Source organism: Chondrus crispus, genomic scaffold (assembly GCF_000350225.1).
Source record: "Chondrus crispus Stackhouse genomic scaffold, scaffold_249, whole genome shotgun sequence".
Classification (NCBI taxonomy): domain Eukaryota; phylum Rhodophyta; class Florideophyceae; order Gigartinales; family Gigartinaceae; genus Chondrus; species Chondrus crispus.
Window position 1 is genome coordinate 947 of NW_005179127.1, and position 11,027 is coordinate 11,973.

General features: G+C 52.7%; 5 protein-coding genes; 3 read left to right on the forward strand and 2 right to left on the reverse strand.

Annotated features, from left to right (window-relative positions):
- The first annotated feature begins 3,582 nt into the window (after positions 1–3,582).
- CHC_T00004774001 (hypothetical protein) lies at positions 3,583–5,224 on the forward strand. XM_005716152.1 is given in 2 exon segments: positions 3,583–4,749; positions 4,750–5,224. 1 exon segment carries the CDS (start codon positions 3,583–3,585, stop codon positions 4,747–4,749), a length of 1,167 nt encoding a protein of 388 aa, XP_005716209.1. The 3' UTR covers positions 4,750–5,224.
- Positions 5,225–5,548: 324 nt separating this feature from the next.
- On the reverse strand, positions 5,549–6,259 carry CHC_T00004775001 (hypothetical protein). The gene has a single exon (XM_005716153.1). The coding sequence runs from the start codon at positions 6,257–6,259 to the stop codon at positions 5,549–5,551; it is 711 nt and encodes a 236-aa protein (XP_005716210.1).
- Positions 6,260–6,365: 106 nt separating this feature from the next.
- CHC_T00004776001 (hypothetical protein) lies at positions 6,366–6,566 on the reverse strand. The gene has a single exon (XM_005716154.1). It carries the CDS (start codon positions 6,564–6,566, stop codon positions 6,366–6,368), a length of 201 nt encoding a protein of 66 aa, XP_005716211.1.
- A 978-nt stretch (positions 6,567–7,544) lies between these two features.
- Positions 7,545–9,609, forward strand: CHC_T00004777001 (hypothetical protein). XM_005716155.1 is given in 2 exon segments: positions 7,545–9,140; positions 9,141–9,609. The coding sequence occupies 1 exon segment, from the start codon at positions 7,545–7,547 to the stop codon at positions 9,138–9,140; it is 1,596 nt and encodes a 531-aa protein (XP_005716212.1). The 3' UTR covers positions 9,141–9,609.
- A 312-nt stretch (positions 9,610–9,921) lies between these two features.
- On the forward strand, positions 9,922–10,047 carry CHC_T00004778001 (hypothetical protein). The gene has a single exon (XM_005716156.1). It carries the CDS (start codon positions 9,922–9,924, stop codon positions 10,045–10,047), a length of 126 nt encoding a protein of 41 aa, XP_005716213.1.
- The last annotated feature ends 980 nt before the right edge of the window (positions 10,048–11,027 follow it).

Sequence of the window (11,027 nt, forward strand, 5' to 3'; positions counted from 1 at the left end):
ACGCCGCGCCGCCCCCGGAAAGCCTCCGCGCCCACCCCGGGGAGGAACGCTCTCACGGGACGCATCTCTCGCTTGCGGTGCGGGCGCGGAGCACCGCGAGAAGCCCCGCTGCCGAAGCTTGAGCTGCCCGCCCGATCACTCGCCGCGGAGCTGAGCTGAGATACCTACACGTGGCAGATTATGTGAACAGGTATGACCGGCCGTGACCACGGTTTCGTGCGCCGTGGACCACTGGTGCTCGCACCCAATGAAAATGCTCGAAACGTTACAGGAAAATCTGCAGGCAAATATCTATCTGAAAGTATCTTGGAAAGGTCGCGCCATTGCTGAACGGATACTGCGCGGTGCCTCATACGCCGGCGCGACTCGTCAGAAGGACTAGACTCGTCAGAAGCCTTGTGCAGCCAGAGTATCGTATTGCATAGGTACAATACCCTTAGGGTACCAAGTTAGGGTACTGTACGGCGCGACTCATCAGAAGCCTCGGTGCGGTTAGAGTACCAAGGGTACTGTACGGTACCCGGGTACCCTTGGTACAGGTACGGCGCGACTCCTCAGAAGCCTCGGTGCAGCTACAAGTAGTGTACCGCACAGGTGTCCGCTTTCCAGACTCATTAATCTGTACCCATAGAAAAAATCGCCTGACCACGTAACGGCAACGGCCGCCGTTCGCGCCAGACCCATCATTTCGCCGGAGGTGGAGTGCCGTCGTGTCCGCGATATCGCCCTGTGCAATACTGCAACTCCCGAACGGGAGCACAACGCACACTCAAATCAAATCTCTACTGCGGAATGCCGCACCAGCGTAACGACGCAAAGGCTCATGTACCCTTTGAAGGGTACACTGACAGCGCCGGGGATTCTGCGCCTGCGAAAAGACAAGAATACATCATCGATGCCCCACTGTCTGTGTTGCGTGTGTGACAGAGGCCCGACATGGACAGAGGCGAGAGAGGGACAGCGGGTGCTCTCCGTTGAGGCTGGGAGGCATAAATGTTATGGCTTGCCCTAACACAAAGGGGCAGCGGGTGCTCTCCGTTGAGGCTGGGGGGCATAAATGTTATGGCTTGCCCTAACACAAAGGGGCAGCGGGTGCTCTCCGTTGAGGGTGCGGGGGCCTGTGGCTTGCCCTAACACAGCAACGTTCCGCCTTCGTTCGGCCTTCGTTCACGCCCCCACCTTGGACTGGCAGGAGATGTAAGCAGCCCGATCGGGTCATCTCACATTCTGACTGATATAAGCACATATGAGTTACAAATCAATTCTACCACCCGTTCACTCTGGTCAACTAGCAATCGCTCTTGGGTCAAGCTTGTGCAGTACCCTTGGTACCCTGCAGTATCGTTCACAATGCTCGCCAATTTCTTCATTTTCCCGTTCAAACATCCAAGTCTTGATACCTCTACAAATTATTTACGAATTTTTGCAAAAAGGACAGAACCGACACAACTTGCTTCAACACACAATACTGCACCATCCCCTCTACAAGTACACTCCACACGACCTGGAAGCTGTAGCGACAAATGCACAAGGCCTTCCCCCCCAATATATCGAATACACCGTATGCTCCAGCCTGGGAGTCTCCAACTACGCGCCTCGCAGGGGCCATTTGAAGAGACACACGAGATGCACCACCAGATAAAGACGTTCACCACTAACACAACATCTTCCCTATCACGCGGATAAACCCTGCCGCCCCAGGACACCGAGAGTAGGACAGAGAGCGTAGCCCTCGAATGCACCAAGCATGCATAGCCAACTTGTGCATAACCAACTTGTGCTCGTTGAGCACCAAACCTCCCCCCCGTTTCTGATCGAAACGCTCCACTAACAATAGCACCACTGCTATTGTTAGTGGAGCGTTTCGATCACCCCAGAGTCTGCGCGTGCAGAGCTTGCGCGTGCCCATGCTATTGTTAGCATTAAAAATGACCACCATATGGCACTGCAATGTTGCTCCGCAAAATATCCCATTGCCTTTTGCGAAACATCCTTATGCGAACCATCCAAGAAATCATATAAACCCCCTGGTGTTTTCTGTGCCAATCTGCCCATGGGCCGCCAACGGTCAACCCCCGAGCTATCACGACCAATTGCCCGGCCAAGCAGCCAGCCGAATGCCCCTCCCGCAATCTAGTCCTCACCGATTCCCACAAAACCCTCACCACGTTCCACATTCACGCTCAACCACTGTCGTTGCGACATGCCATGTCTAAGCAGTGTGGGGGAGTTCATCACAACAATTGCCAAACGAAACAATAGCGAGATTACGCAAACAGAAATCTGCAATATGCCACACCCTTCATTGGACTATATTGTATACCATAGCAGATGCGTTGTGGCATGCGCAATTGCGTCCTTCCGATGGAACTAGAGCTCCCGAATGCTATCACAGTGACGTGGAAAGCAAATACTGTAGATGTGCGAGTAGCAAAGAAAGGACGCCAGAAAGGCCTTGCATCACGGAAACGCTCCTCGCCAATAAACCCCCGCTTCCGGTATGAGGAGGAAAACAAAAAACAATTTAGCTAAAAGCTCATAAACTTTTGCATCATGCCCTTGTCCCCGCTGCCCTTGCGGAACAGAATCTTGGGGCGTAAAAAGACTCAGGGGATCTAGTCCTGTATTGGTGGTTCTTTCTCTCATCATCTAGCTAGTGTCACACAACGTGCGTGAAAGCAATTTTGGCACATGCGAACTCGCTTTTGCAGTTAGAAACTTATCTCAATACTGTGCCGACCCTCGGGAGCCGCATCGGACAGGTGTCAGACGGGGTTTCTGGAAGACTCGCTTTCTGCAAACAGGGAAAATGTTCGAGGTCATCCATTTCTACTTACAGATTTTCACTATGTCTTTGCCACCAATCTCCGCATCGTCTGTTGCTTCGCAATAAAATTAGCCTAGGCTGCACAAATTCATCTTTTTATTGCTGAAACTTGCATGGGCTGTTTCGGAATACCGTGCCGAGACACGAACTAGGAATGAGCGAGTATCACATTTCGCCACCTGTGCCCTTCAAAGTCTGTGAAAGGATATCTGGCGTCCTTTTTCGCCGCCTTTATCGTTGCTCAATTCACATAAAGAACCATCTTTTATAGGTCTAGCTAGAAACTGGTGTGAAATGTGTTCTAAATCAGGCAAACTAGTTAGCCGTGGAGGATTGCAGTCGTGCAACAGTTTTATAGATATTCTGTGCCTCCACAGTTTACTGGAGGATTTGGTTTCCAAAACACCGCCCCTTGGAGAAATAACGACTACGCGTCGTTCACACGCTCTCCACTAAACTGGAAACCATCTTCGCATGTCCAACCCTCACGATGCACTCCACGGTGCAGGGTGTGCCCCAGTATGATTAATTGTATTCACACGTGTACAACAAATCACTGCATCGCAATTGGATGGTGCCGCATTGAAGCGTCCCATCATTTCAGATCTCGGAGGGTCAACGCCACCACCATGGCGACGCAGTCCCCATCTCTGCGGAACCCAACACACCACACACCTTTTTCGTTAGCGTGGGCAACATCCGCCTAAGATTGTCTTCCGTTTCCCGAGGAAAGAAGGGATTGAACGAAGTCCGCTATGACTTCATCCGTTGGCTTTGTGGATGTCTTGCCGTTTCGGAGTCCTGCCCTGCCTTCTTTTTCGCTGTCAAAACAGACGTGCCAGAAAAGACCTTCGCGCTTGCATAACCTGCGGATTTACATGGATACAATTAGGCCTCCCATAGTCCGAATCCCACCTGAACTTAAATCCGTTCGCGTCCTTGGGCTGGGCATGTCAGGCGTAGACATCTTGGCCACAGTCGATGGATACCCAAAGCCCGACGATAAGGTTCGCACGACTAGCGTCTCCGTACTCGGTGGAGGCAACACCGCGAACACACTGACGGCAGTGCGACGATTGGGCATGCCTTGTGCTCTCGTATCGAAAGTGGGGAAAGATATGTATGGTAGCGCCGCGATTCAAGAATTACAAGGTGATGGCGTTGACACCAGTCTAGTTTTGGCGAAAGAAGGTGTCAACACCTCATTCACATACGTTATTGTCGATACCAAGAATGATACGAGAACGTGCATCTCGACCGCGAGCAACGAAGATCTATTGGTAAGTGAAATTGATGAATCCATGTTGGACAACGCCTCCTTGGTCGTCCTCGATGGTAGGCACACTTTGGCAGCTTTACAACTCGCAAAGTTTGCCAAAAACAGAGGTATTCCGATACTACTGGATGTCGAACGTGAACGACCTTATATACGGGATCTCCTTCCGTATGCTGATTACATTGTCACGAACAGCGTCTATCCTTTCGTATTTTCCCCTGGTGCAACCGGAAAAGTCGATGCGATGGAAATGCTTCTTGAGGCATGCGATGCCAAGATGGTGATCACCACTCTGGGATCATCGGGCAGCATCATGGTTCAACGGGAGAACGATCGAGAGAAGGGTAACGGGTTTGACATGATCGTGCGAAGTACGGTAGTTCAATCGCACAGGAACTCCAAATCGTATGAGGTGATCAAATGTCCAGCCCAGCCAGTTCAGAAGATCGTAGATTCGACGGGAGCTGGGGATGCATTCATCGGAGGTGTCATCTACGGAATCGTGACCAACATGTCTCATGAACGAATGCTTTGTCTTGCCTCCCGAGTAGCAGCCAAGAAGCTTGGTGAGATCGGAGCCCGGGCGGGGCTCCCCAGGCGGGAAGACATCGCGCCGACTCTTCTCGTCTCAATCCCCAGTCTGTAACGTTAAGCAAAGCTTTCTTGGCAGTTCTTGGAAAGCTATTTTAGATTCCCTGTGACGCTGTGCACTTGTTCAACATAGTGTCAACTTGGGAATCTCGTGGTTTCAAGTGTCATGTTAACAATGAGCAGCAACACATGCTATTTTCGGCATCTTACTGCAGTTGCGACTATCACAACTGCAGTAGGGTGCCGAGAGCGACTACCATTATGAAGGAAAGGCCGGCGTGATCGTCATGCATGCGTCGGTATGTGCAGTACAGAGGCATGTCGATTTGACAGTGCATGTTGGAATCGGAGTAGCAGATGACTTAATGGCGTCGGCGAAATCGCGCGATCGTGGGGATCGAATCCTCACATGTAGCTTGCGCCGTTAGGATACCGCCAAACCCCGTCGTATTTACATGACCGCCCGACATGCTGACGATGTTCGCGACTGTATTACATCCTACACGCATCTAAAAAGGCAATCTCAAAAAGTTCTTAGCAGCTCCTCTGCCCAGTCCACTCCGTATGAATGAGCGGCGTGAGTGGACACAAGAATATCTAACTTGGAAAGCGGGAAAGTGGAAGCTCGCAGGATGTTTGCTCTCCCCTCGTGTGCCAAGAGTTGGAGACTCAGAGTATACGCTCGCAGGAACAGGGGCACTGACGCAAAACAACAACAAAACCGACGTAATGAGTGACAGACGGGATCGGAGAGGTGTTTAACACGTAACCATTGCAGCTATCTCACTACGGTACACCATAACGAGGCATGACTCAAGGCTACCGCCTCCACGTTGGGAAGATGAGCCTCGACGTCACGGGGCGGGCGGGAGGGACTTTCTGATTCGGGTCTTGTTCCGTTGTTTTCGATGCAATGAGGCACGAGTGTTTCTTTTCATTTGCGAGGCGCAGTTCTGTAGTTGCTTACTGATGACAGCTTCCAGGGAATCTTGCGAACAGCGCAAGGAGTTCATAGCGTGGGCGTTCCCAAGGCGGGCTGCCAATGGGGCGAGATCACGGGACAAGTTGGAAAGGTAGATTCTTCGCTTGAGGATGCTTTCCTGAGATACGCTTTTGAAGACGGGAACGCGGTCGAGAACGTTCAAGTGTGAAGAAGGGGAGACGGAAGGTTGCGGGGGTTTCCGAAGCCTTTTGTTTGCGGGTAATGAGTGAACGGGTCGGGACGCAAGGTTAGTGTGGCAGTTGGTGTTATCTAATGCTTGAAGCGGGATCGGCAGGGTGGGTTGAGCGAATGTGAAAGTGACTACGGGGGCCGGAAGGTCCAACAGCTTAATTCGAAGCTTTGGGGGTAGATGCGGACGGGTCTCGATGTCTTCGGTGACCTGACGCAATGATGCAACGGCAGTTGCCCGAAGATGGGCAGTGTGGTTGCGATATCTGGTGCAGTTGGGACAGTGCCACTCCCCCTTTGGAACTGGGCTAGGGATTGGGACGAGACAGTTGATGTGAAAGGCACGATCACAATCATCGCACAGCAAAATTTGTCCACCTGATTTCTGTCCCATGCACGTGCGACATCGGTCGTCGAGGCCGTCAAAGCGCTCGTGGTCGAGTGGCTTACTAGGATTGCGCCGTTGCTCGCGCACGGAAAGAAAGGGGGCGTCGGCGATGTTATGGTAGGTCTCGATGAGGCAATCGCCGACGATGACGGTTGGGGGGACGTCGATGGGGAGAGAGGAGGGCGTGAAAGCCATGACGCGAGTGTGGGAGGCCCACGCCATCGACCTTTGGGATAATGTGGAGGACGGGAGGGAAGAGTAGGGTAGTGCGGTAGTGCGAGATGGAAAGGATCTTGGGAGACGCGATGGCCATGGTCGTCGGGGCGGGCGGACGGCGGCGGTGAGTTAGAGCACGTAGTGGCGGGGTGAGGAGCTAAGTTGTAAGGTGCGCGGGGGCGCCAGCGACTTGCGAAGTTGAGGGCAGCGGCGCAAATGCGTTGGACCTCTGCGGGGGCGGCGCGGGGCAGCAGTGGGGGCTGCGGCTGGACAGAGCGGGGCGTGAGGGGCGGGATGTTGTGCACGCAAGCAAGCGAGAAATTAGGAAATTTATGAGGTGGTGGCGCGTGCGGGACGCGTCGTAATACAAGCCCTGCGCGACGTGGCAAATGGCTGTGCCATAGTCGTCTCCCCTCAGCAACGCGGACACAACCGGCGCGTGTGGGTCACCGCGCGCGTAGCGCCCCCGCTGGTCCCGCTCTTCTTGCTCCCCGCCTCGAACTGGGCAACTGCCAGGACCGCTTCACGTTTCTATGCCGAAACTCGCATCCAATTACAGATCACCGCCTCCAGAAACTGTCCTGGACTTGAATCTGAGGTTAATCTCTTCCGGACACGTGCCGCTTCCACATTTGTCCCCGCTCCCATCAAAAAACCACTGAAATAGCGCCAAGTGTACGCTCTTGAATGTGCCCCAAAAAGCGCAGTTTATCATTTGATCCGCCCCCCCTGTCGTCTTCGCACTTTTTCGTGCCGCCGCCCGTCCCCCGAGTCTACTGTACTCAACAATTCCCCCTCCCCTGCAACACTTCCAGAAACGCAACCATCTCACATATTTCTCTCCATTTCGAGTGTACTTCTCACCTTCACTCCTTCACACAGTTCCAACTACTCCCCCCCCCCCCCATTCCGTCCCCCGTCGTCCTCTCACCCATCATTCCTCCGTCTCAACGTGCCTGCGCTCTTCCCCCACTCTCTCTCATCCATCTCGTCCAGCAGGTTGTGCCCACCGCCCCTGCGGTGCAACACCTCCAACCATCTGCGCCTTCCTGTCCTCATTCCACACCCCTTCCCAATGACGTCCATCGTAGACCAGATCAAGGCCAAGGCCAACGACGCCTTTAAGTCGAACCGCTTCGCCGACGCCGCTGGGCTCTACACATGGGCCATCGACCATGCCATCGAGACGAACGCCGACGGCAAGGTCAAAGCTGTCCTCTATAGCAATCGTTCCGCCACCAGTATCAAACTTGAGCAATATGGCTATGCCATCATCGATGCCACTGCCGCTATCGAGATGAATCCCGGTTACGTGAAGGGCTACTACCGCAGAGCCGGCGCTCAATTTGCACTCACCAAGTACAAGGAGGCAAAGAAGGATTACGCCCTTATCATCAAGATGCTCCCGGGCGACAAAGACGCTCTCCTCAAACTGAAAGAATGTGACAAGCGCATCCGCGAAATTGCTTTTGCGAAAGCCATTGAGAGTGATTCTTTGAGGGTTAGCGTCTGCGACACCGTTGATGTCGCCACCATCACCGTCGATGATTCCTACTCTGGTCCCCGGATACAGGATGACGGCGTTGTAACCGAGGACTTTATCCACTCCTTGGTGGATGCCTTCAAAGCCCAAAAGACCCTGCATCTCAAGTATGCCATGAGCATCATTCTCGCTGCCAAGAAAATCATGGACGCATTGCCAAATATCGTCGAGATCCCGGTCAATGCAGCCGATACGATTACGGTGTGCGGCGATGTCCACGGCCAGTACTATGATCTCACAAACGCGATTTTTAAGGAGAATGGCATGCCGTCCGCTACCAACCCTTACGTATTTAACGGCGATTTTGTTGATAGGGGCTCGTTCAGCGTCGAGGTTATTTTAACTCTGTTGGCCATCAAAGTCTGGTGTCCAGAGGCTATTCATCTAACTCGCGGTAATCATGAATCCCAAAATATGAACCGCATCTACGGTTTCCAGGGCGAGGTTCAAGCCAAGTATACCAACACTGTCTTCAGTCTATTCTCGGAATTCTTCCAAAGCCTTCCCCTTGCCTTTATTCTTGACGGCTCTGGTGAGAAGGATGGTCGCAAGGCCTTCATCGTCCATGGAGGCCTGTTCTCAAAGGACGGTGTTACCCTAGATGAAATTAACCAAATCAACCGAAATTGTGAGCCGGACTCGGGTATCATGTCAGAAATGCTCTGGAGTGATCCCCAAGACCAGAACGGCTGGGGCGTTTCCAAACGCGGTATTGGCGTTGCTTTCGGTCCAGATGTTACCCATCGCTTTCTGGACAACAACGGGCTGGACATCATTGTTCGATCCCATGAAATGAAAGACAAAGGCTATGAGGTCCAAGCAGAAGGACGACTAATTACAATTTTCTCGGCTCCCAACTACTGTGATCAGATGGGGAACCAAGGGGCATTCATCAAGTTTGACCACAAGATGGAACCCAAGTTTGTCCAGTTCTCAGCTGTCCCGGTAAGTCACTCTTTTACACCAACGTCGCACCTTGTTTCTACGGTTGTTTTGCCGCCAGAAAGACATTTTTGTAAATGTCATGAAAATCTAACTCTCCCATTATCTCACTATCAATGTGTGTGTTTTTTGTCATTTTCCAACAGCACCCTGAAATACGGCCCATGCAATACGCTCCGAATGTAATGATGGGTGGGCAGTGATAGAGGGCTTTCGGTTCTATACGATGCACAGAGCTTCGATGAACAGAATTTCCGTTAACTTCGAATGCCGACTGGAAAACAATCCAGGCCACGCAGCACGCTCTGAGTTTTCTTGTGAAGCAGGTCCGGTGTGCAAGGACCAGTCGACGTTCTCAGAAATATCACTGGGACGGGGCACGGTAGTGTGCTCGAAAAATTTGAAACTCTTCCTCTGACAACTTGACCAAACTTTCGATTAAGTTTCCATCCGCAGCAGGCGGGCAGCTTATTTTGCATCCGCGATCAACACGAAAGACAGAGATTGCAATTCCTTTTTTTTTCTTTTTTTGTTTTGTTCTCTCTAGTCTTGGGGCTCTCGCACATATAGCAGACATAGGGTGGGTACACCATCCATAAAACGAAGTTGTAGCACCCCGATTTGACTAAAATCGAGGATAAACACTCTGGATTATCTTAGATTCTAGGCCGTTTTCGGAATACCAGTGGCAGGGTCGGACCAGAAGTAAGATTAAAAGCGAACCCTTTGAAGCGTTTTTCGGCGTCTTGGGAGTCAGTCATGAAGCGTTTTTGCTTTAGGTCTAGCGATCTATCAGAGTGGGGAGGCATGGTTGCATTGTTCGTTTTATGCATGTGGATGGCAACCCGAACATATGCGGAGTCCATTGAGCTAAGGCTCGACCACAGACCAGGTTTAAGGAAATTCAAAGGAGGCACAGCAGAGTAATTGGTGTCCGTGCACGCATGTTCACCAGTGCGTGCATTGAATGGGTATGAATCGTTTTCGGAAAAGACAGCTACACTGCTCTCTGCGGAGGGAATCCGGGGGCGCCTCTGACTGTGCCTTAAGATTCATCGAAGAAGGCGGCCCCCTCCGCAGGAACGCGGGCTGATTCCTGTTGAAGTCGTCGCACGGGAAGAAGCTGTCTCACAATTTGCAGACGAAGCTTCAAGCCAGACACGCGCACCCAACTTTGACGACGCACAAAGCAGGGTTTTAATTGCAGGGTCATAGCTTGGGGAGAGAGGGAAGTTGCACCGCCATTGGAGACAAAGCGAGGAGATTGTGGTCGAATACAGAGTGAACACTTCGACGACGGATATCCGTCGGTGCGAGAATCATTGCACAATCTGGAGCAATGCTTCTATGGTGCAGACCGTAGGGATTAGCGATTTTGCACAGGTGCCGTCGGTTGGAATGAAATTGCCGGGCTCTCCCGGACGGTGCTACTGTATGGCGGAGGCCACGGGCCACGGCCGATGAGCTTTTACTTGTCGGCCACTTTGCGGAGGCCGCTGCGGGGGTGTAAGGAGGCGGCTTACACGGAGGGCCGGCGGGCCCATTGGACAGGCTCGCTGTTGCTTCCGGGCCACACGTGTACGGTGGGGGGAGGCGGGGTGTAAGGAGGTGGCTTACACAAGCGGCCGGCGGGCCCATTGGACAAGGAGGGCCTCCTTTGGCGGTTGCCCCCGGGCCGCACGCTGAGCGCCACGTCGCGGGCGGGTGCGCGGCTACTTTTTCAAATTTTTTTCAGATGCTTCGGAGGGACGGGCCCTTTTTTTCGATACCGGGAGGTATGACGGAAGGCTGGTGCCAGCCAGCAGTGCGTAGAGGACAAGTGACCAAATGCGGGGCCACTTTTGCAGTTGCTTTTCAGCTGTTTTAGAAGGACGGAAGGCTGGCGGTGCGAGGAGGACACGTGACCTCGTGCGGGGCCACTTTTTCACTTGTTTTGTCGCGCACGCGCATATATACTGTACGGCGTATTTGATATGATAACACCGCACAAAAAGGTGCATGCACCTTTTTGGGTATTGATATCCCGCGTGCTTACAGAACATGGGCTGTAAGCTTACCGTCCCCGCAGACGGC